This window comes from Orycteropus afer, unplaced genomic scaffold (genome assembly GCF_000298275.1).
Source record: "Orycteropus afer afer isolate SDZICR_OR568_19922 unplaced genomic scaffold, OryAfe1.0 scaffold00221, whole genome shotgun sequence".
NCBI classification, from domain to species: domain Eukaryota; kingdom Metazoa; phylum Chordata; class Mammalia; order Tubulidentata; family Orycteropodidae; genus Orycteropus; species Orycteropus afer.
Genome location: NW_006921808.1, coordinates 1308163 through 1334336, shown reverse-complemented (window position 1 = coordinate 1334336; position 26174 = coordinate 1308163). Strand labels below are relative to the sequence as shown.

General features: G+C 40.6%; 1 protein-coding gene across 1 annotated transcript in view; it reads left to right on the top strand.

Moving 5' to 3' along the window:
- Nucleotides 1-25680, top strand: part of LOC103203664 (beta-galactosidase-1-like protein 2) — a 116312-nt gene extending 90632 nt beyond the window's left edge. The window contains exons 7-19 of the mRNA XM_007948734.1: nt 6880-6961; nt 7967-8031; nt 12188-12272; nt 13056-13193; nt 13880-13960; nt 14795-14901; nt 20092-20238; nt 22209-22280; nt 22751-22838; nt 23689-23776; nt 24097-24208; nt 25376-25492; nt 25603-25680. Coding sequence (XP_007946925.1) covers nt 6880-6961; nt 7967-8031; nt 12188-12272; nt 13056-13193; nt 13880-13960; nt 14795-14901; nt 20092-20238; nt 22209-22280; nt 22751-22838; nt 23689-23776; nt 24097-24208; nt 25376-25492; nt 25603-25680 — 1260 coding nt within the window. The remainder of the gene's footprint in view (nt 1-6879; nt 6962-7966; nt 8032-12187; nt 12273-13055; nt 13194-13879; nt 13961-14794; nt 14902-20091; nt 20239-22208; nt 22281-22750; nt 22839-23688; nt 23777-24096; nt 24209-25375; nt 25493-25602) is intronic.
- Nucleotides 25681-26174: the final 494 nt, after the last annotated feature.

Below are 26174 nucleotides of genomic sequence, written 5' to 3'. Positions count from 1 at the left end.
ATCTCTGCTTAAATTTACTCCCAAGTACGTCATCTTTCAGGTGGCTGTTTTGCACAGTATTGTTTTCCTGATTTCCTTTTCAGATTTATCTTTGCTAACGTAGAGGAATCTGATTGATTTATGTATGTTGATTTTGTATCCTGCCTCTTTGCTGAATCTTTCTATTAGTTACAGTAGTTTTATTGCTGATTCTCAAGGATTTTCTATCTATAGGATCATGTCATCTGCAAATAGAGATAATTTTACTTCTTCCTTGCCAATTTAGATGCCATTTATTTCCTTTCTTACCTTTTTGTTTGGCTATAGCTTACAATACAATACTGAAAAAGAGTGGTGATAAAGGGCACTGGTTGCCACTGACAAGGGGAATGTTTTCAGTCTGTGTTGAGAATAATGTTGACCATTGTTTTTGTGTCTGTACCCTTAATTATGTTGAGGACTTTCCCTTCTATTTCTATTTTGCTGAACATTTTGATCAAGAATGGGTGTTGAATTTTATCACATGCCATTTTTTGGCCTCAATTGGTATGATCACGTGTTTTGTTTCCCTTTGTTTTATTTAGATGGTTGATTACACTGATTGCTTTACTGATGTTGAACCATCCCAGTATAATTTACATTTGGTCATGATGTATTATTGTTTTGATGTGTTATTGGATTTTATTTGCTAGGATTTTGTTGATATTTTTTGTGTGTGTCTATCTTCATGAGTGATATTAGTGTATAATTTTCTTTTTTTGCAGTGTCTTTTACTGCTTTTAAGGAGCTCTGATGATGTACTTGTTAAGTAAGTCAGTTGGCTCCTAACCAAAAGGTTGGTGGTTTCTGTGGTTTGCTCCACAGAAGAAAGATGAGGCAATCTGCTTCTGTAAAGATGCCTTGGAAACCGAGTGGGTATTGCTGTGAGTCAAAATGGACTTGACAGCAGTGAGGTTTCTTTTTCTTTTTTTCTGGTTTTGCTCTCAGGGATATGCTTCCTTCATAGAATGGTTCATAAAATGAGCTCCATAATTTTCTATGTTCTGCAATAGTTTGAATAGAATCAATGTCAGTTCTTTGAATATTCGATAGAATTCACCAGTGAAGTTGTCTGGGATGGGAATCTGTGTTGACAGTTTTGTTTCTAATGACATGTTCAATTTCTTCTTCTTCTTTTTTTTTAAATGGGTCTGTTCATATTTTCTACCTTAGTCTGTGTTAATTTAGGTAGGTAGTATGTTTCTAGAAATCTGTCCATTTCTTCTAGGTTTTCAAATATGCTGGAAGTATAGTTCATCATAGAATTCTGTTATTATCCTTTTTATTTTGGTTGCTTCTATTGCAATATCACCTACTTAATTTACTATTAATGTTATTTATGTTCACCTTCTTTTCCTTTGTTAAATTTTCCAGTGATTTTTTTCAATGTTATTAATCCTTTCAAAGAACCAACTACTACTGTTGTTGATTCTTTCTATTGTTTTCTATTTCATTTATTTTTGCACTACGCTTTTTAAAATTTCTTTTCTTCTGGTGACTCTAAGTTTGTTTTGTTTTGTTTTGTTTTTTCCTAATTATTGGATATGTTGAGTTAATGTTGATTTTGGTTCTTTCCTATTTTATGTGTGCACTTATTGGTATTCATTGTCCTCTGAGCACTCCTTTTGCTGTGTCCCAAAAATTTTGCTATGTAGTGTTTTCATTCTTATTCGGTTTTTTATTTCTTGTATTACCTAGTAGTTCTTAGGCAGGGTGATCATTCAACTTCTAAGTATTTGATTTTTTGCCCCAGATCTTCTTGTCACTGATTTCTAATATTATAGCACTGTGACCTGAGAAGCTGCTTTGCAGTATTTAGATGTTTTTAAACTTATTGAGATGTGCTTTGTGGCCTAATTTATGGTGCATTCTGGAGAATGTTCCATGTGTACCGGAAAAGAATGTATACTGTGCTGTTTTTGAGTAGGGTGTTCTGTGTTCATCTATGAGGTCTAGTTGTTTGACTGTGTTGTTTATATCTTCTGTGTCTTTGTCAAGTTTCTTTCTAGTTCTGTCCTTCATCAAAAGTGGTATATTAAAATCTCCTACTATTATTGTGGAGTGGTCTATTTCTCTTTTCAATTCTGTTAAAGCTTGATTTATGAATTTTGGGAATCTTTCATTTGGTATGTAGATATTTATTATAGCATGTCCTTTTGTTTGACTGGCACTTTAAACATTATATAATGTTCCTCCTGGTCTCTTTCTATGTTTTTTACCTTGAAGTCTATTTTATCTGAAATGAATATTGCCACTCCTGCTCTTTTTGGTTGCCATTTGCTTCATATATGTTTTTCCAACTTTTGATATTTAGTTTTTGTCTTTGTGTCTTTTGTAGATAGTATAATGATAGATCATGTTCTCTTAATCATTCTACTACTCTCTCTCGACTAGTGCATTTAATCCATTTACATTCATTGTAATTATTGATCAGTATTATTTACTGATGTCATATATATATATATATATATATATATATATATAGTTGTTGTTAAGTGCCGTCGAGTCGTTTCCGACTCATAGCGACCCCATGCACAGCAGAACGAAACACTGCCCGATCCCGCACCAGCCCCACAATCCCTGCTATACTCGAGCCCATCATCTCAGCCACTGTATCAATCCATCTCGTTGAAGGCCTCCCCCTCTTTCGTCGACCCTCCACCCTACCAAGCATGACATCCTTCTCCAGGGAATGGTCCCTTCTTACAACATGACCAAAATAGGTGAGACGAAGTCTGGCCATTCTTGCTTCCAAGGAGCACTCTGGCTGCACTTCCTCCAGGACAGATCTGTTAGTTCTTTTAGCAGTCCATGGTACTTTCAGCATTCTTCGCCAGCACCACAACTCAAAAGCATCAACTCTTTTTCAGTCTTCCCTATTCATTGTCCAGCTCTCACATGCATACAAGGTGATTGGAAATATCATGGCTTGTGTCAGGCGCACCTTAGTCCTCAAGGAGATATCCTTGCTCCTCAGCACTTGAAACAGTTCCTTCGCAGTTGACTTTCCCAATGCTACACGTCATCTAATGTCCTGACTGCTGCTTCCATTGGCATCGATTGTAGAACCAAGCAATGTGAATTCCTTGACAACCTCAATCTTCTCTCCATTGATTGTGATGCTGCTCATTGGTCCAGTTGTGAGGATTTTTGTTTTCTTTATGTTGAGATGTAATCCATACTGCAGACTGTATTCTTCCACCTTCATCAGTAGGTGCCTTAAGTCATCCTCACTTTCAGCAAGCAAAGTTGTATCGTCTGCATATCTCAGGTTGTTAATGATTCTTCCTCCAATTCTGATACCACGTTTTTCTTCATATAGTCCAGCTTCTCGGATTATTTGCTCAGCATATAGATTGAATAAGTGTGGAGAAAGAATACAACCCTGACGCACTCCCTTCTTGATTTTAAACCATGTAGTGTCCCCTTGTTCTGTTTGAACGACAGCCTCCTGGTCAAGGTACAGATTCCTCATGAGTACAATCAAGTGTTCAGGGATTCCCATTCTTCTCAATGTTATCCATAATTTGTCATGATCCACACAATCAAATGCCTTTGCATAGTCAATAAAACACAAGTAAACCTCTTTCTGGTATTCTTTGCCTTGAGCCAAGATCCATCTTGTTCCACGTCCTCTTCTGAATCCGGCTTGAACCTCTGGAAGTTCTCTGTCAATATACTGCTGCAAACATTTCTGAATTATCTTCAGTAATATCTTACTTGCATGTGATATATATATATATTTGCATGTAGTGTTGATAGTAGGAAGTGGGAAGAACTAAGAAGAAAAAATAATAAAAAGAGAAGATAAAAGTGACACAATACTGGTGCTAGCATTAGATGCTAAACACAGCTGTGGCAGGAATGTGGCACACGCTCAGTGCAGCACTGAACCTGGAGGGGCAGGAGCATGTGCTGCTGAACATGTAGGGTGGTAGGGATGGCCACCCACTCCATGAGATCCAAAAAAGAGGGGGAAGGAAAAGCATGAAAAAAAAAAAAGAAATAAAAAAAAAATGAGAGGAGAGGGAAGAACTAGGAAGAAAGGAAAAAAAAAACCTTCACAATACTGGCACACTCACTAACTACTAAACATGGCTGTAGCAGGAACACAGTGGTCTGTCTGTGGTAGGGTACACCACGGATGATGGAGGTATGAGGGTGGGTGCTGTTGACACTGAAGGCAGTGGGTTGGGAAGCTGTTCTGCAGAATTAAAAAAAAAAGGAAAGGGGAAGAAGAAAAAAAGAGAAATAAATATGGGGAAAGAAGGAAGAATTAAGAAGAAAGTAAAAGAGAAAAGAAAAAAATAAGTTGCACAGCACTGACAATGGAGTTGGATATGGTCCACACCTCTGGTCACAAAGAGTGTGTATGGGGTAGGGGAGAAAAACATACCTCTCTGGTCACCAATCGCTGATATGAGTGCTGGTGATGTCCTGGGCAAGCAGTACTTGTTATCTAGTTCCTGCCTCAATTGGAGTGCTGCTTGCAGTAATTAATAATGGCTGTGTTGCACTGAGCCAGTTAGCAATTCACTGCTCCATCTGCCTCCTTGTTTGGTGTTTTCATTCAGTCTTTTCTTCCAATCACTATTGTGTCTACTTATTTATCCACTCCTTTGAAGTTCTGGGTTCCAGAATTGTCATCCATATTTGTTTCACTTGGTTTCTGAGTTCTTTGTTATAGAGTATCTGGATAGTATATCTGCCTAGTCTGCCATCTTGGATCCTTCCTCTCCTTGAACATATTACTTTTAATTATTTCACAGTCTATGTCTGATAGATCTAGTATCTGCATGTCTCACAATACATTTCTAGGATTTTTCCCACTAAGAGTTTTCAGTAAAATATGGTCTTCTGGTATGCCTAATACTTTTTTTTTCTTTTGATTCAATGTCTTACATTTATTTGTAAGATTTGTAAGAAAACATTATTGTGGCCATTTGAGGTTCTTGATAGTCTTTCAGAATGATTTGTTTTTGCTTCTGGCAGGTATTTGCAATGATCTGAAGCTGAGCTTCAATCTTATGAGAAATAGTCTATTTCTGGTTCACTCTTACTACTAGTGCATTCCAACTGAAAACTCAGGGTTTGTCAAGACCCCTCGATCTTGGAAGTCCCTTAATGACAATTTCTTTCACCAAGTCTCATAAACTCTGCTCAGCATTTCAGTTTCTCAGCAGCTCCTTTAGGAATCAGCCTATGTATCAAGGGAAAAGTAGTGCCAAATGCTGGGGTCACAACTATAGACTTTTTCCTCACTATGGCCCTGGTTTCTCAAGTCTTTACTGCCTTGATATGTATTCAGAATCTTCAAATAAGTTTTTAAGATATAGTTTTTCCCAAGCCTATCTAGTTGCTATTAGAAATAAAATTATCCCATAATTCCTAAAATTGAGACTATTTTCCTCTCCATGTAGGTAATGAGCTGTGCATTCCAGCTTGTCCAGATCCCATAGTATGCTTGTCCCATAAGAATTATTGTTAACAAACTTTTTCCCTCTCAAATGTTAAGGTTTCAATCATAAACTATTTGGTCACCTACCAATAACTATATTACTCATTGTACTGGAGAACTGAAACACTGCAATCTAATAGGATCTTAGGGTAGTGAGAAGAGGTGACAATGATTAATATATGACATGCTGGCTCCTCTCACTTATTATGTTCACTTTTATGCCTTCCTTTTTTTTTCAAAAAAGTTCCGTAGAAACAACCTCTCCATGCCCAACAAAGGCCTCTAGCATAAGTGCAGAAATATTTTCCCCTTTAGGATATCTATATATCTATATTTATCTATCTATATGAGATATAGATAAATAATTTCCTACCCATACATGCTCATCTTGTCTGTCCACCTACATATCTACCCAAAGATTTTTTGTTGTTACTTTTGGTACAGTACTGTGTAAGTAAAAGAAATTCCTTTGTGTCAGTACACCTTTTGCATCTCTCCATGCCTTCCTTTTCCTTAGTGATATTGTGCTGGTCATCTGCTTTTGGTGTATTGTCTTTCCTTTCACCCAAAACAATATGTGTCTCTTACATAGCTAGCAATTTTCCCTCCCCTCTCCTCTCATGTCCGGTAGCCAAAAAAGACAATTTCCTTACATATATAAACCTTTCCTTGAGTCTTTATAATAGTGGATGCATACAATATTTGTCCTTTTGTGATTGACTTATTTCACACAGCATAATGTCCTCCAAGTTCACCATTCAGGACATTTTGATCCAGAGATCCAGGGAAGCATGCCTTTGGCTTTCCTCAGCATCCATGCCCATGGTTTCAGGATTTCCCTTTTAGTAGATAAATCCCTTAGCCTCTTCTCTCTGATTTACACTCTCTCTCAAAGTGCTTCTAATTACATAAGAGAGAAAGAGATTTGTGTACCATCAAATGTGACTGTGGGTTGACTAAGCCAAAATTTAATTGCCCCAGCCATTGACCACAGGAGACCAATTATGTCCATAAATCTATCCTGTGGATGGAAATCATGGATGGTGTTAATTTAGGTGAAAGTATGGAAGAAGGTATTCTAAATTCTCTGTCACACTGGTGAAAATGAAGAATTCATGTCCTTTTAGGGGAATCAATGCATTTCAGGTTAATGCAAACAGCTTAACTGCCTCTTCTTTGAGGTTTGAAACTTCAATAGTCACTTTGATATTTCTGAATGTGGCTGAGATGGTGATGATGTTTTTACACAAATTTATAAATTACCAGCAGTCAGATGAGGAATTAGACCTTCCTTTCTATTCTTCAGCTTTATTCTAGTATTTTTACTGCCATAATATTTTTCAGAAAAAAGCAACCCCATTGTGTCGGAAAAAGTTAATTTTATCTTTTGAGTTTCTCCATAGGCCCTGGTGGAAAGAAATATCCAGGTGCTGCTCATGACTGCTGACAATGGACAAGAAGTGACAAAAGGCCACTTAAGAAATGGTACACATTTGGTTTTGCCGTACTTATTCCACTAGTCATGTTTGAAACAGAACCATGAATCCCTTTGATGCCTCCTCATTTTTCATTTCCCATTGAACTAGATCCATAGTCTTTGGGTATAGTGATGAGGACTCTTGGTTAATGCTGAAAGTTAAAGAACCAGTTCCCTTACTTTCACTGACCCTACATCATCAGCTGAAGAACACTCACCCTGTCCTCACCAATCCTTCAGTGGCTCAGAATGATATCCCTGGCTCAGACACAAGAAAAGCCATCTCTGTCATTTCTAACTGGCTATGACTGAGCACAAAAGTAATGGAGTGTCAGAGAAATAGCACTCTTATGTACCCAGCCCTAACAGAATATGATCTGAGATAGGGTTAAAAATTCTGGTGAGTAAGAGCAGTAGAGATATATGGGATATAACTCTTAGGATGAAACATGGGTTGATATGCAGGAAAATAAAAAAAAAAAAAAAAAGATAATGCACAGACGGATGAAGTCAGAGAAAATTGCTTTTTGAAGTTCTTTAACTTAAGCAAATCTGTCAGGTGTTTTTTTTCCTCTGGTCTTCTTTCTCCCAGACTTTTTGGTTCCCTATACCCCATCTTATAGTGGGAGAGACAGAATAATATTCTGAATTAGAAATTGTATGGCTTGTAGTCAAGTTTTAGATCTTAGGCTATTCACCTTTCTGGGCTTCATTGTATTCATCAGCATGATTTATTGTATTTTAACTGCCCTTTTGATTTATTGTATTTTAACTGGCTATTCACTGTAAATGTTAAATTAAGCCCTTGGTGAACTGTGTGGTTGGATACAAAGGCAGGATCATAACTTTATCATTAACCATGAGCAATAAAATGCCAATTGTGAGATGCCTGTGAGTTGTGTGTGTGGGAAGTGTTCAGGCCCATCTCCTGTCCTGGGTACAGAAGCATGGTATCTCCCACTTGGCAGTGGTTGTGGCAGAACTTCATCAGAGTGTCTTCTTTCACTCCACAGTGCTTGCCACTCTACATATGAAGAATATCTACAAAGAAACATATCAAAAGCTCTTTTTGTTTCAGGTGAGGACTTTTCAGAGATGGGGGACTTTTTGTTTCTTGCTCATACTTGTTGTTGTTGTTGTTATGTGCCGTCGAGTCGGCCCCAACTCATAGCGACCCCTCCTTGGGTTTCCGAGGCAGTATCACTACAGTTGCTCATACTAGGACTTCTTAATTCGTTTACCGTGGCAATTCTCAGAGTGATTAGTTCATTTAACACATGAATTCATGTGCCCTTACAATGCCTACTCTAGGTGGTTTTAGATTCAACTAAATCAAACTCACATGCCCACAGTAGACCATAACTGGCCCCTAGCCTTTTAGAAGGATATAGGCAAGGAAGCACAGCACACTAGTGGGCAGTGCCAGTCAGGTTTCTTCACTGGGAGTCCTCATAGCAGCCCAGAGGCTTCCCCAAGTCACCACCCAGGTGCAGGGGATAGGAGTGCATGTGTAAATAGGAGACACCTTGGCTCAGTGTAGATTCATAGTAGCCCTATAGGCACTTCCAGGTGCAATCAGGAAAAGTCCTGGTTTCCAGACACATTGCATGCAGGGGGGGAACAAAATAATGGCTTTCCATGAGGATTGTAGAGATCATTTATAGTCCTTCAATCCAGTTGCAATTTACTAATCAGAGGTCATGTTTACCAAAAGCATTTGGCCTAACATGTGTACCATTCTACCTTTATCAGGTGTTCAAGTGACCAGAATACAATGTGTATCCAAAATCAGTTTGCATGGGGAAGGAGAAAGGTTTTTGTAATTCTTTGTTCATAGCCCATTCACCTGTAACTAGTTATGGTGCAATGAGAAAGACAAGACATGTGAATGAACAATACAAGATAGGTAATGTTTACTGCAGTAGAAGCATTAATGAGTAATTGGAGACCAGACAGTGGCAGAGATTTCTACTGCCACAGGAGAGCAGCCATTTGATAATCAAATTATTTGTTAATTACCCATTGTTTTGGTTGTCTAGTGCTGCTCTAACAGAAAATACCACAAATGGGTGGCTTCAACAAACAGGGATTTATTCTCTTACAGTTTAGGGTGCTAGAAGTCCGAGTTCGAAGTGCCAGTTCTAGGAGCTGGGTGAAAGCCCCTTGACCCTGGGCTTCAGCTCTGCCTCTTGCTCCCACCCACTAGCTAGAGGTGTCTCTTCACTCAGGCAGCTGCTGACTGCTGAGATTGACAAACCCAAGATCAATAAATACAGTAGCACTATCCCAAAATTTTCAAGCCACATGAAGGCCACTAATTCAAGTCCATTAACAGTCCCAAGATCGGCAGACAACATGGCAGGCTCTAAATGGTGACTCAAGTACATATGCAGGATTCAAGCATGCCAGAAGCTGCAGAGATCTTTCTCAAAGCTTCTTCTTATATACTGGAAGTAGACTATATCCCTAAGGCAGCTACTCAGCTGCTCCAGTAGATTCCACTGTGGAGCTGATTACCAATCTCATCATACTCACGGCCGCCAAATCGGATCCGACTCATAGCAACCCCTCCTTGAGTTTCCGAGGCGATATCACTATGGAAGTAGATTGCCCTGTCTTCCTTCTGAGAAGTGGCTGGTGGATTTGAACCGCCAGCCTTCTGGTTAGCAGTCAAATGCCTTAGGCACTGCACAACCAGAGCTCCCAATCCTATCATGGGGAATAACTATATCCAGCTGCTCAGCTACTCAAAACCAGGCCCAGCCAAGTTGACACATAACTTAACTACCACACCCATCAACATAAAGCATGCCAGAAACTCTAAAATTAAGTTAAATACTGAATCTCCACATCTTTCAGTTTGAGACAACACAAAGATTTAGACAAGAGTAAAAAAAGTTGTCAACAGCTGCATAAAGATGACATCAAAATCATGGAATTGTTCAAATGTGTCCAGAATGTGCAGGCACTGTCTTGAGAGTATTCAGAGTGTGAGGAGGGGATGTAATTCCTGGTGCAAGGTGAACCCTCAAATAGATGCCACCTTAATGATGATGGTAATCAGGAGTTACCAAAAGGACATGGGAAGCGTCCTCTGACCTCTAACTTTACAAGGGAGAGAGAGAATCACCATCAACATCAACAGCTCAGGGCTTATTTCTGTGAGGTGGAGGTCAGACATGCTGCCACCCTCCAACCTTCTTATCAATTTTGACACCAACTGTCCCTCCCACAGCACTCATTACTTCTCTGCCTGGTTTGATAATTCATTTCAATGGCCACACAGAGCTCAGACAATACTCACAATTATCAGGTTTATTAGGGAAGTAACAGGTTGCAATTCAGTTTCAGGAACACTCAGGAAACAATTCTTCAATTAGGGCAGCCTCCTCTCAGCCATGCCTACAGACACATCTCTCTTTGGCCCTCAGCCTGTTGGCCTGGCCTCTGCTTTACATGGGCCAGTGTTGCAAAGCTCTTTTAGCTCTGCCAATAGTTGCACCCCACTCCACCAGAAAGCCTCCTGCCCAAAGGGACTCAGCTTTTTCACTCTCTGGGCCAGCAAGTCCACCACTTGTTTCATGCTGGTCTCTTGGTTCTACTGCCTCTGCTGCCACTGTCTCTCTGCTGTCATCTCAGCACAGGGATCTCTGGTCCAAGGACACATCCACTCCCAGCTTCTCTCTTTACGGTAGATAAAGAGATCTTTCTTTTCTGCCTCTGGGATGGCTCATTTTAAGCTATGGAGATGGAAAAACTGACCAATCCTCACACTAGGATACTATACACCTTATTTGCACAGTTCCACCCCTACAAGTGCACCGTGTTCCTTATTTGCATTATTAGCAAGCTATCCAATCCTCTTGATGGCCCACAACAACAACAAGAAGAAACCAACCTCACTGCCATCAAGTCAATTCCAACTCATAGCTACCCTTTTTGGGTTTTTGAGGAGGTAAATCTTTACTGAAGTAGATTGCCCAGTCTTCCTTCTACAGAGTGGTGAGTAGTCAAATGCCTTAGGCACTGCACCACCAGAGTTTATTAGTGGGCCACAAGCCCCTCACATTTATACAGTTTCACCCAATCATCTGGTGTGAGTCACAGAGACCATGGTTAGAAGAGCCATAGCAAGTAATTCACTACACCACAAGAGTGAAAATGATACACTGTTTGTAATGAGCAAAATACTGAAGATGAGCTCATTCACCATTCATTCAGTCTGTCAATAAATGTTCCTATTACCTTCCCTGTACCACTGTTTTAAGCATTGTGGATAAAGCATTGAATAAACCCTTTAAAATCACCACTTTCAGAACTTACATTCTAGTTGGGAGAGACAAATAATAAAAACAAATATAGAGTATGAGATAGTAACAAAAGGTAAGAAAACATTATATGATGATATTTATGTGTAAAGTTTCACTTTAATCTTTCCACACATTTTTTGTGTGTTTATTTCTTATATTTACTTTGTAAGAAACTATTACTCTTATTTCCATTTTACAGATGAGGAAATGATGACACAGAAAGGTTAAAATACTGATTTGAGCTCACACCTAGGCAAATGATGCAGAAGAAATAATCCAGATCCAAGTCCCAACCTTTTGTCATTATGTAATGCTGTCCCTCATCTCAACACCTTTTTTTTGGTGAGAGAAGTGTTTGATATGGTATAAGGATAATCATAGGAATCAAATAATGAAAATGAGACCCCACTACACCACCAGAGCTCTTGAATAGAGAAGCTATATAAATAAGTCCTAATGTATTGGAAAGATGAAGACTAGAGAGGACACAATGGCAGCAAAGGGAATAGTATGAGCCATGAGATCCATGGGAAGACTGGGTTTCTGGAATGCCCATTTAATAGGATTCAGCATTTTGGGTAATAATTAATTGAACCTTTTTATTGTTTCCCCTGTGTCAGGCTATTTCTTACTAGACCTCTGCTTTGAACACTCAAGAGAACCTTTGATTCTAGAAAGGGCAAGTTTGAAGTGGCAGTTAGTTTTACCCAGCCTGAGCAGGAAGGACAGTAAAGCAAAAGAGGACTAACAATGTCAGGAACATGATGGGAGCATGTGAGTAGAACTCAGAGAGTCTGTAAGCAGGGGAATGCTCTGAGTAGTGAAGGAGGTCTCTGAGAACTGAATTTTACAATGTCTTCTAAGCAATTCAGGGCTTCTGAAATGCACCAAACTTTTCTCAGTTTACATTTCATTTTTTCTCAGGGTCTTAGCCCTATGCTGATGACAGTATATACAGCAAGCTCTTTTGACACATGGGGACTTATCCGCCACACTCTTGATTTGCATGGTGAGTACCCCTTAGTTCCCTTTGTAAGAGGATGGCATTACACAGATAGCACAAGCTCATTTTTTTTTCTTGCTGATTAGTATACTTGAGATTTATGAGACAAGGATCTTATATGTCACAGTTTTATAATCATCAATATGACTAGACACCTCGCAGACATAAAATGGCAGTACAGAATCAGCATCCCAGAAGTCATTTTAATTGAAGTTGAAATTTTAGCAGAGTTCCCATCCTAACTAGAATGTGTTGAGGCTGTTAATCAGAGTGATTTTTTCTGACAACTAGAGAAATTGAGTGATAGTGTGTTGGGTGGAAGGAGAAAGTTATTTGGTCTAAGATTGTCCACCAAGTTCTCCCTGGAGATTTGGCCATGATCATTAAAATGTGGTTTGAAGAGAAATATTTCTGGTGCCATGATATCAGATCCATCTCTGTCAGAAGTTACCAAGTGCTTCCAAAACACTTAACATGAACTTATATGTCCCTAAGACAAAGATATACAAGTAATTATTTAATACGTGCAGTCTGTCTGATAGAAAAGAGTATCTTGCAACACATGAAACCCAGAAGAAAATAAAAAATGACTGGGTTATGAAAATGATGTTGGAATAACAAAGTCTAGCAAAACCCACACATTTTCTGGACATGAGGTCTTGGCAGATGAAAGACTGCGCAATTAAGCTGAATATTCTAGGTAGATGATTTGGAGATCCCATGATCTCATAACACTTCTCATACTTTAATTCTCTACTCCATTCTCCTTTCCTTCCTATCTCTCTGCAGTGTTGATGAAAGACGTGCATGAAATGTTCAAGCTTAGGTTCTCCCTCAACTTCTATATGTTCCATGGTGGCACCAACTTTGGCTTCATGGGTGGAGCTATGTCTTCACAAAACTATGTCTCTATGGTCACCAGCTATGGCAAGTATTTGTCCCTGAGTTTTCTCCAGCCTATTCCACCTGACCATCTGACATTAGAGCTTCCCAGAGGAGGCCCTGAGAGAAATATTGGAAACTGTTTTTCTTTAACATATGGTGGGGATTGAGGGTTTGATACTTGTTTCTCTTGATAGCCCTAGAATTTATATACCAAAAAACTCTAAGCTTTCTGGAACTTTGCAAGTAGAAAAAACAGTAGCCTACTCTTGTTCATCTGCTGCACAGACCTTGTTTTTAGAGGTTCATTGCAGAACAGACTACTCAGGGTATCACACCAGGGTATAGATGAATAATTCTTTCCCAGTCTATAATCTACTAATAGACCAAGAAGCAAGCTGTGAGTGGAAAAAATAAAGTTGTTCAATTGGAAATTGAATAGGAAGGAGGAACCATTGGATGAAAATAGCCTCAAGTTCTCAGCAAAAGTTTACTAGAGGTCCATGGGCTTGTGCTGTTTGCCTGTTATTGAAAGCCTTGGAAAACAGGACATTATCTCCAGGCTTGAAATAATTGGGACACAGGTGAAGCTTTCAGGAAGATAGTGACTTGGCATTTTCTTGCATAATGCCAAAAGTTTTTTTCTCCCCAATGTCGCTGTATTAAGGATCCCCCTTTGCTGAAACTAGAGCTTTACTGGAGGAAATGATACATTTCCTTATATTTTGCAGACTACGGGGCACTGTTGACAGAGGATGGAGACTACACACCTGAATACCTCACATTTCAAGAGTATTTTAGCTCTGTTCTAGGTACCCAGCAACAACCTCAATCTGAACAAAACCCCAGCCCCTTAAGCAGCCTCTATTTTGGGAAAAGGGGAATGAGGGAATGGGGAGAGGTGTTTTTGGTGGATGTCTAGTTTTCTCCAATTCAACTTATCAATAAGCGTCAGGATTCAAATATGCACATAGGACGTTACTTGCCTTCTAAGTTCTCAAGATATAGGTCCAAGTTGATAGCAGAGGCTATGCATCAGAATCCTCTATGAAACTTGTAAAGCCCTGAGACTCTGTCCAGAGCTGCCCTCCACCACTGCCATCAATGTGATTCAGACTCATAGCAACCCTATAGACAGAGTAGAACTGCCCCCATAGGGTTTCCAAGACTGTAAATCTTTACAGAAGCAGACTCCCTCTCCTTTCTCCCATGGAGTGGCTGGTGGGTTCAAACTACCAACCTTAGCAACCAAATGCTTTAACCATTATACCACCTGGGGTCCTTCCCAGAGCTGTTAGGGAAGTATATCCCAGTTGGGCTGAGGAGAAATCTGGGTATGAGTATTTTCCCACTGATCTTTAGGAGATTCTGATGAACAACCAGATTAAGAATTACTGGCTCAGTGGATGCAACTGATGTGCCACCTCCTTTTCCAAGACAGCAGGGCAACCTGCCAAACCTATGGATATAAGAAGAATCCCAGTCACTTATTGTCTGCCTCATGACTCTTCATGAAATTGAAGAGTCATGCCCTGTGACTGAGCCTTTCATTCATGATAGCTTTGGGATAATAGAATACATTAGGCCCTTGAATGGGGTAGGATGGAGCATCCTGGAAGGACTCAACTACCAATTTTTCATTTCAGTGGTTCCCACACACCTCCAACCAGACCGTAAACTTAAGGCTGTATATAAGTCAGTGATACCATCACACTACTTGTCATTGTGGGATATCCTGCCATACTTGGAGAAGGTGAGCATTTCCTGGGCATATTGCTGTTTTTAGGTGCCTTTGAGTTGGTTCTGACTCATAGCAACCCTGTGTACAACAGAACAAAATGCTACCTGGTCTTGTACCATCCTCACAATTGTTGCCACCCTGAGTCCATTGTCACAGCCACTGTGTCTGTTCATCTTTTGAGGGTCTTTCCCTTTTCACTCAGCCTCTACTTTAGCAAGTATGATAGCCTTCTCCAGGGACTGGTCCCTTCTGATAACATGAGCAAAATTATAAGAGGTGAAGTCTGGCCATTCTTGCATCTAAGGAGCATTTTGGCTGTACTTTCTCCAAGACAGTTTTGTTCATTCTTATAGCAGTCCTGGATATAGAAACATGAATACCCTTTGGACAGATGAAATGAGGAGAAAGGCTTAGTTCACAAAACAAAGAGATTGTCCAGCTTCAATATTTACCAGTTATGACCTTAGGGAGGTCATTTAATGATCCTCTGCCTAAGTTTCCTCATCTGTAAAATAAGGTCAGTATTAGTATGTACCTCATAGTACTGCTGTGTGTATTTAACAGTTAATATCTGTACCTAGCACATAAATCCAAAAACCCAAACACATTGCCATCAAGACAATTCTGACTCATAACCACCCTATGGGACAGAGTAGAATTGCCCCGAAAGATTCCCAAGGCTGTGAATCTTTATGGAAGCAGACTGCCTCATATTTCTCCTGCAGAGTGGCTGGTGGGTTTGAACTGCTGACCTTTTTCTTAGCAGCCTAATGTTTTAATCACTACACCACTAGGGCTCCTTACCTGGCACAAAGTAAGTGCTAAACATGTGTTAGCTATTGTTAAGATTTTTTATAGGGATATTATTTTATAATTATAGATATTTTAGATAAATAAAAACAGACATAAACAGATATTTATATTATATATACATATATTTAGATGTTATGTATACATAGATATAGACTTGTTATTTTTATAGAGCATGTTGGAGAATCAGAGAGTCCAAGATTACATCCTAAGTGAAGGTACATTGAGATGTAAAGGATGAATAAATGCTGATGAGAATGACAGCAGGGTGGAGTGGGAGAGGTAAAGGGAATTCCAGGCACAGTGAACACTGTTTGAAGGCACAGAAGAAACTGATGTTTGGAGACCTGAAAATAGAATTAGAGGGAAAGATATTTGTGGGATAGTGGTGGGAAGGGAACCAGGCACTGCATACTGAAGGTCATTTGGTTTTGTTTTTATCTCTTTCCTATGAATTTTAAAAACATAAACAAAAGTAGAGAGAATGGTAGTGAACTCCCCCGTGCTCAATACCCAACTTCAACTTTATCAATCTTGAACTAATCTTGTTTCATCTATACTCTTACTCATTATTCCCACCCTCTACAGGATTATTTTAAAGCAAATCCTAGACATCATATTATTTCATCTGTTCAATATGTGTCTCAAAAGACAAAGGTTCTATTTAAAACCTAACTATAAAAGCATCATCACCCTGAATAATAATAATAGTTTCTTAATTATTAATGGGGAGCTCTGGTGGCATAGTGCCTAAGGCATTTGACTGCTAACCAGTAGGTTGGCAGTTCAAACCCACCAGCCACCCCTCTGAAGGAACACTGGGCAATCTACTTCTGTAGAGATACCACCTCGGAAACCCAAGGAGGGGTTGCTATGAGTCGAAATCGACTTGATGGCAGTGAGGTTTTGTGTGTGTGTGTGTGTGTTTGTTTGTTTGTTTTAATTATTAATGAGAAATGTTCAGCAACCAGCTCTCTGGAGGAAAGCTCTGAATAGCAGTGTAGATCCTTCTAGCACAGCTGATTCATACTATCAGTGTGACAACACTGAACACAGAGAGATGCCCACAGTCAGGTCTTGTGGCAGCTCTAGCACACCACTGTGGAAATGCATAAAACATCCCACGTTCAAACTTTCTCAGGTGTCTCATAAATGCCTTTTTAATGTTGACTTTAAAATTAGGTTATAAATGATGTACATCCACACCGCATTTAGTTGATATGTCTCTTTTAATCTAAAGATTTTTTTTTTTCATTCCATTTATTTGTTGAAGATCCTGGATTATTTGTACTATAGAATTCCCTACATGTTGGGTTTTGCTCATTAGATCCCCACAGTATTAGGTAACATGTTCCTATACTCTGGCCTTTTTTTTTTTTTTTTTTTTTTTGCAAACTGTGAGATCCTGGTGCATGACAGGATTCAGGTTAGGATTTTTATTTGTTTGCTTGTGGATTTCATCTCTATAAATGCTGTGTTCTTCCTATGCAACATATCCCATACGCATACTATCTGATTATTTTTGTTCTCGTAATTGAAAAGTTAGCCCAATCCATCATCCATTATAAACTTCCCCATCAGCCTTTTATCTAATGGTTCCAATAGCCATTGACAATTATTGCCTGAATCCAGTTGTGCCTGTTAGGTGCCATTGAGTCAGTATTGACTCATGATGACCTTATGTAATATAGAACAAAATGTGCCCAGTCATGCATCATCCTCATATTTGTTGATGTGTTGGAGCCCATTTTTGCAACTATTTTGTCAGTCAATCTCATTGATGGTTTCCCTTGTTTTTGCTGACACTCTGCTTTACCAGGATACCCTTTTCTAGCGATTGGTCTTTTCTGGTGATATCCACAGTAAGTGAACCAAAGTGAGCTTAAGTCTTCCCATCCTCACTTCGAAGGAGCATTCTGACTACAGGGATTTCAAAATAGTATCATTCTAATTAGTATCTTTCCTTCTGTGTTTATTCACTTGAATTTTTCTACATAGAACTTTCCTCCATCAATTGTCTTATTACCCTGAAGTATAGTTTGTACAGATACATTGTTCTGGTTACCTAGTGCCACTCTGACAGGAAACATACCACAAATGGGACAGCTTAAACAAACAGGGCGTAGTGCCTAAGGCACTTGACCAGAAGGCTGGCGGTTCAAACCCATGAGCCACTCCTCGGAAGGAAGATGGGGCAATCTACTTCCATAGTGATACTGCCTTGGAAACCCAAGGAGGGGTCACTATGTGTCGGGTCTGACTTGACAGCACATAACAACAACAACAAAACAAACAGGAGTTTATTCTTACAATTTGGAGGCTTTAAGTCCAAGTTCAAAGTGCCAGGCTCTAGGGGCTGGGTGAAAGCCCCTGAACCTTGGGGTCCAGCTCTGCCTCCTGCTCCTGGCCCACTGGAGCTAGAGGCATTTCTTCACTCAGACAGCTGCTGGCTGCTGAGGCAGAGAAGCCCCAAGGTTGACAAGTAAAAAGGCACAGTCCTGATGTTACCAAACCACATGGCAGGCCATTAATTCAAGTCCATTGTTAAGTCCCAAGGTCGGCAGAGCATGGCAGGCTGCTGAACAATGACACAGCTACATGCAGGGTCTAAGCGTGCCATAAGCTGGAGACCATCCCCAAAGCTCCTGCTTATATACAGGAAGCAGACCACATACACAAAGGCAGCTACTCAGCTGCTTGTGGTAGATCCCACCATGGAGATGATTGCCAGTGTTATCATGGGGAATAACTACCACCAGCTGCCCAGCCACTCAACCAGGCCCAGCCAAGTTGACACAAAAACATAACCACCACATACATCAAGACAAAAGTTCAAGTATTCTGTTCGATCAGAATTATTAATTTATTCCTGCATGTCCTCCAAATGTGGCCAGAAAGTGATTTGCCTGTTGTTGTTATTACTATGGTTATAAACACACATTTAATATGCTTTAGACTCATTGCAGTAATTGTTTGGGGATGCTCATATTGGCCATCTGGGACCAGTACAAGCCCTTTTGAGTTGGCTCTCTTTTTCTCTCAGCATGACTCTAGAAGTCTTTGTGATTATCTTCATCTAGGATGTTTCAGGCTATGTGATCGTATGTTTCTTACCACAGACCTGGTAATATATATACATATACATATATGTTGTTGTTGTTAGGTACTGATTCATATATATATATATGTTGTTGTTGTTATGTGCCATCGAGTCAAACCCGACTCATAGCGACCCCTCCTTGGGTTTCTGAGGCAGTATCACTACGGAAGTTACGGAAGTAGGATTGCCCAACCTTCCTTCCGAGGAGTGGCTGGTGGGTTTGAACTGCCAGCCATCTGGTTAGCAGGCAAGTGTCTTAGCCACTATGCTACCAGAGCTCATATATATATATATATATATACACACGCACACACACATATGTGATATATAATATATATTTCTACAAGGATCTCTAAAGGGCCATGTTTTTGTGCTGAGAAGTTTCCCTGAATGTTATGAGGAGGCAGTTAAAGTACAAGCAGGAGTCCGCTGAGCATCTCAAAGGGGTTCTTTGGTAGCCATGTGGGGGTGGTTTAGAGTGGGGCTGTGCCAGAGCATTGAGAGAATCAGAATTGTACTATCATAATGAAAAGAGATAATTGGTAAAGTAGACATTTAGTCAGACTCTTCAGGAGACAATGGCTGATTGATGTGAAATATTAAGGGTGAGAGAGAGGTTGTGCACATTTTCTATGCTTTTGGCTAATTAGATTGTGCTTCCCTTCTAAAAGGGAAAAAGAGGGGCTGGGGGTGCTATTATCAGTATAGTTTGGGATATGTTGAGGTTGAAACATCTGTTGACCTCCAGATTGACACACCCCATAGGCATGAGGGTAAACAGACTAGAGTGTTTCAGGTCACTGCTAGATCAAAAGATATCTCAGCAGAAGTCTCTCAGATAATGTAAAAAGAAAAAAGAGACTTCCAAGGATAGACAGAATCTGGGACAGGTGGGCTGGGATTCCTGAGATCAGGAGTCTAGTCCAGGCTCTACCATGAGTTGATGAGTGAGTCCCACAGCCATTCACTTTTCTTAACTTCAGCTTTTCCATCTAAAATATAAGAATTTTCTCCCTGGCTAGCCCATGCAAGGAAACATGAGGTAAGGCCAGCCTTCTGGTTAGCAGTGAAATGCCTTAGGCACTATGCTACCAGAGCTCCTATTTGGAAAACAAAACAATTCAATTAATATACTTCACTTAAGCATGATCATTACATACATATTTTTGTACTTCTCTCTCCAAGGCTCTTGGGGCCATTTCTGTGATGAAGTGGACTTTGGGTGGGAGTTTCTGAGTTTCTTCTCTCCAACTTGAACCTTCAGCCCGGATTTTGTTCCTGTCTTTGCACAGCCAATTCAATCTGTCAAGCCAATCTGCATGGAGGAGCTGCCTGTGAACCGAGGTAGTGGTCAGTCCACAGGATATACACTTTATGAGACTTCCATCTCTACTGGAGGCATCCTCACATCAAGGCATAATGTTCAAGATCGGGCACAGGTAGGGAACAATAGGCTGGTTTTGGGAGCACTTCTCATATGATAACCCAACTCTGTTGCTGAGGTGAATGTCTAAATGACAGTTAAATCTCTGTTTGACTTTTAAAAAATTATCACTGCTTTTTTTAGCCTCTGTCTCTTTAGCAAAATATTTTATTTGTAAGCTACTGCTGTGGTATATCTAAGGTATGTAAATAACCCTAGAAAGGTGCTCCTGGGAACTTTAAGTCTTTAAGGAGACTTGGGGAGAACTTAAGCATTAGTATTGACATAGCATATGACAGTTGGCTCTTCTCATTTAATTTTGACAACACTTATCTGAGGTATTGGTTACAAATGAGGAAACATCAGAGAAGTTTAAAGATTTTCACTGGATATTTGACTAAAAATGGCAGTCAAGACTATAGGCTTCATTGTCCCAGTCCATGTTAAGGCTAATTTCATTTGGTGTTAGTCACATTTTCTTCCTTGTCACACTTTCTATGTTATGTCATCTTCTTCCAACACTTCAAGGACTTCCTTGTTTGTGATTCCAGTCCTTTCCTCCTTCTCCTCAGATGCAGACCTATGTTTCTCTTTGTTCACTGGATATTTACCTTCCATAGGCTTTTTAAGTCATCCTGTTCAAAATCAAACTAATTAGTACCCTCACTAAACCTCATCACAGACTCCCAACTGGAAAATGCTGCTGCCATCCTCTCCTTTCTCTTTTCACTTCTTTCTTTCCATCACTCTCCTCTGTGGTGCAGTATTACTCAGTTGTTCTTTAAAAGTTTATCCTGTCATTGCCTTAGTCTGACCTTTGTGTCTCACTTTTACTATTATTGGAACCTCATTACTGGTCTTCCTATTTCAGATCTCTCACCTTTTCCTTCTTTCCCCTTCTCCTCCTTGCTAAAATCCCTCCCTCATACTGTCATCAGGGTATTCTTTCTAAGATAGAAACTGCAGACTACCACTTTCCTATTTACAGTCTCCCAGTGACTTCCTTGGTCACATATCACCATCTCTGTGAAGTAGCCTGGACCCCTGCTGTTGGCTGGGATTTGTTGGTCATCTCTCACAGGTGGTTCACAGTCCCACAGTAGCCCTTATTGTGGCATATTCTAGTTATTTCTCCATGCTTTCTCCCTATCTGTGTTCCTCAGTAGCCAGGGTGATATTTTTGTCTTGGTGACCCATTTTCTAAGGAAGTATTTTGTCATTCAGTAGGTGCTCATTAAATTATTGTGGAGTATATAGCCCTTACATTTAGTCTTTCAGTAAACTAAAATGTGAATTTTGTGTTCTGTATAAGATTAGTCTTTATATGCTTTTAATGTTTATGGGTTTTATTTTTATGGTTTCCTAGTCAGACTGTAAAATTGAAAAATTTATAATCTAACTCAAATAATCTAAGGGGAAAATTATTTATCTTTATCTGACCCTGTATAGTTCAGATGGAAAATGGCTTAATCTAGAGCTGAGGCAATGTGGTCAGGACTAAAGAATACATGGATCTAGATTTCAGATTATACCTTACAAACCAGACATAGTCTAGCAGCAGCAGTCTTTTCAGATAAAAATATGGGAAAACCTGGCAGAATTGAATTATCCATCCATTGCAGAGGTAAACTCACAAGACGAGGTAGGCAAACAACAGAGCAAATGCCACAGCAATAGCCTGTACTTCCTTTTGCCATCATCTCTTATTATTCCTTCTCCACCTTCCTGTTTTCCTCATTCCTTCAGGGTCTTCATTTCTTTCCTCTCTCCTTGTCCTACACTGGAGCCAGTGCCCAGATGTGATGTGGAACACTTCTCCAACTTAATCTGTATGTTAGCACCATGTTATTTAAAATCTGCTCTCTGTTGTGTAGCACAGGAGACAAAGGCCTTAATGATTCACTGAGACTTGTCCTTTTGTTTTTTAAGGATCCTCTTTACCCTTTCCTTATGAAGACCTAATAGTCCTTTCCTTCTCTTTGGCAGGTGTTTTTGGAAGAAAAGTACATAGGAGTACTGGATTATTTCACTGATCACCTGATGATTCCCTATATAAATGTATGCAATCTCATTGGTAATGGACTGATAGTGCTGGTGACTGCCTGAACCATGAGCTCTGTTGTAGATATAGGTGGCCCTCTTGGATTGCCCTTGCAGAGGAGCCCAACAGGGACTAGGGGAACATGGATAGATCTCTGAGATGCAATGTCTGTGCTCTCGGTGAGCAGAGATCTCCCCATGGATATTTGCTGTTCATAAAGCTTTGGGTTGGTTAACAGTCCCAATAGATTGTTTGGTAAATGCTCAGTGACTTTCCCTGAAAGAACTGGCACAGGAGAGGGGAGTGAGAAGATACAGCATAGGCTTCCCTTGACCATGAGCTGGAGGCTACAGACTGCAAGCTCTGGTATGTCTGGTCCTGCTGTCGATCAGCCCTGCTCTATCCTAATTCTAGTTTCAGGGGGGACCTGGGTGGTCTGTAGAAGGGTGCCAAAGAGTACCCACTCTGGCTGATGTGTCTTGGGCAGAGCTACAAGAACTCCTGGACCTTAAGTATCTTGGTGGAGAACCAAGGCCGGATTGCCTATGGGAAGAATATCAATAAGGAGAAAAAAGGTAGGTTCCTAAAGGGAGAAGCTGAAACCTAGAGGTACCAAATTCCTGCTGTTCTTTCCCCTGACTAAGGAATATATGAACAGTCATTTGGTTGGAGGACAACAGGATCTCTCAGCCAGTGAGCACCCATGTGTAGAAAGTATGATGCTCCCTTGCTTTGCTGGAGAAGGATGATGAGAGTTCCCTAAGTGTCTTCTGAATGCAAGCCAGAGCTAGTGTATGGCCTTTGTTCTTCTTGGAGGGCTTTGATAGTTGCTCTACCAAGAGAAAGTGCTGAAAAAGACAACTTTGGATTAACCCTTTGGTAGCATAGTGGCTAAAGCACTTGACTGCTAACCAGAAGGCTGGCGGTTCAAACCCACCAGCCACTCCTCGGAAGGAAGGTTGGGCAATCCTACTTCCGTAGTGATACTGCCTCGGAAACCCAAGGAGGGGTCGCTATGAGTCGGGGCCGACTCGACGGCACATAACAACAACAACAACAACAAGGTACTTGATACATCTGAAGCTCCAGGCCTGTTGTCCTTCTCTTGCCCCCAGTGCTCCCTGGGCTCAGAGCTACACATTCCTTCCTTCTCCTGCCCCAAGTGCTTGGCCTACCTGAAAGTTAAAGTTAATCTGAGCCCCTGTGCTGGCTAGACTTGCAAGAAAGTGCAGTACATCCCATGCATTCATGTGGGAGGTCATGGGCACCACCTTAAGAGGTGTGCACCAAGAGAGAAAAGTTGTAAGAGTCTACAGAAACCTTCATCCAGGTGAGGCCAGTAGTGCGTCCTCTTTCAGGAGAGTCCTAGCCCCAGCCAGTGTGCATCTCTGCTTCCTACTCGCTCCTTTTCTTCCTCTCCACCAGGTTTAACCGGGAACATCTATCTGAATAATTCCCCATTAAGGAGATTTAAGATCTTCACCCTGGAGATGAAAGCTAAATTCATACAAAGGTGGGTGCCCAGCCATTGGCTTAAGGTGATGCTCAGAAAGGATAAGTATTTAGAGACCTCAGAGATCATTAATCTGACCCATTGGTATGCAGATAAGAAGGACTAAGACACAGACATTAAGAAAAAGACCTCAGGTTTCATATTTGTCTAGGGCAGAGCAGTGGACACCCTCATTCACTACTCTGTCAGTCTTACATCCTATTCATGCTTGTGCTCTAGAGAGGACACCAGGTCTGGCAGGGGAAGACTTTTTCCCAAAGGTCACCCTGATGTATTATAAAGGTATTACTTGTCCACTTGCTGCTTGGCTTCTCTCTTAGGGACCTTCCTAACCTGTGGAAACCAGTCTCAAATCACGTTTTGGGCCCTGCCTTCTTCCTTGGTTTTCTGAGAATCGGTCACACCCCCAGAGATACCTTCATAAAAATGGAGGTTAGTGAACTCTCTTCCCTACCTGAGTCCCTTCCAACCACCCATCCCAAAAGTTCCTTTGAGTAAAAAACTCTTTGGTAGTTGAGTTCCAACGTGTGTCAGAGGATCTAAGCTTACAAGGACCTCAGCCACTCCACAATCATCTTGGATGTTGCCCTTTCCAGAGTGGAAGCTTGTCAAGTGAAAGAGACATGAGTTGTGCTTTCTAGTCAGATTGCTGTATTTCTACTGCACAGGGAATTTAGTGAAAGTGATCCATCAGTCACCAGACATACTCCAAGGAATTGATACCCTTAACATCTTAATGAGCTGATCAGCCAGGCTGTGGTAGAGATATTGTCAGTGAGATTCCAAGACACACCTGGAATTCTACGGAGGTGAAAAATGCAAAAGCTCACTGCCATCAAGTTGATTCTGACTAAAAACAACCCTCACTGGATTTCCAAAACTGTACATCTTTATGGAAGCAGACTGCCTTATCTTTTTCCCATGGAGCAGCTGGTGGGTTCGAATCATCAACCTTTTGATTAGCAGCTAAATGCCTTAACTATATGATCAAAGCTCCTAATTCTATGACTCTAGCTATTCTTTGGGACCAGTGTGTTTTGATGAAGCCCTGATTATGAAGAGAAACCTCCACTGATTTGAGGAAGATGTTGTTGTATTGTTGTTTTGTGCCATCAAGTCAGACCCGACTCATAGTGACCCCTCCTTGGGTTTCTGAGGCAGTATCACTATGGAAGTAGATTGCCCTATCTTCCTTCCGAGGAGAGGCTAGTGGGTTTGAATCGCCAGCCTCTGGTTAGCAGTCAAGTGCCTTAGGCACTACGCTACCAGAGCTCCCTAAGGAAGATATAGGAAGATGAATTAAAAATCAATGCCCTCTTTCCTGAGGTCTGGCTCCTGAGCCAGCCCCAGGCCAGGCACAGTAGCTTAGAACTTTTTGAGTCATCTCTGATCTAGGACCTTGTTTGGTACAGGAGTGTTCAAGCCCTGGTCAGTCTTGCCTGGGGATGTCTATGATTTGATGCATCTATGGTGTGTCAGGTGTGTGTGTGTGTGTGTGTGTGTGCACATGTGCCTATGTGTATGTGTATATATGTTTCAGCCATAATGTCTTTACCTCCAGAATTCAAATCCCTAATATTCCATTCCAATCTTTTTCAGGGCTGGAAGAAAGGAGTAATTTTCATCAATGGACAAAACCTAGGACGCTACTGGGAGATAGGTCCCCAGGAAACATTTTACCTTCCAGGGCCCTGGCTTCAGGCAGGAAAAAATGAGGTGAACCTACCACCCACCCCAGCCTCCCATTCTGCTTCTCTTGTATTCTGCTTTGCCCTCAGAGGCAAAACAAAAACCTTACTCTCTCCCCACCTTCTTCTTATTGATAGATCATCGTGTTTGAGGAGTTGAAAGCTGGCCCCGACATCCAGTTCACAAACATATCTCATCTAGGTATGGCATTCTGAAAGATAATTTGCAGCATCTGGGACCAGGCTTTTTGGGTCTTTCTCAAGCTGCTCTTTCTCCCTACTGGAAACCATCTCTCCTTCCCAGGAGTGGGCATGTGATCCACAATGGGCCAATTGGTCCTTCTTTTACAGGATACTGAATCTTGAATAGATTGACATAAAGTAGAAGATCATTTACACTGAATCATCTCAGCCATGTGGCCATGAGTAACCTGCCAATCAGTCCCAATGCCAACGTTACTGGAATTGCCCCTCTACTTATCCCAAGGCTTGCTCAGGGTTAGTTATCAACTCTTAATCTGCTAGGATATTCTTCTGTGGCTGAAGTTATCACTTTGTGTTGTTTACAAGATATGCCTTCCTATTGTGTAATGTTGTCATATTGCTGCAATAAAACCTGTTTGATCATCAAATGAAATGTTGATAAAGTGAGAAGAAGCTAGAATACTTGAACTCACAAATGTAAATCAGAAGCAAACATGATCTTTCTA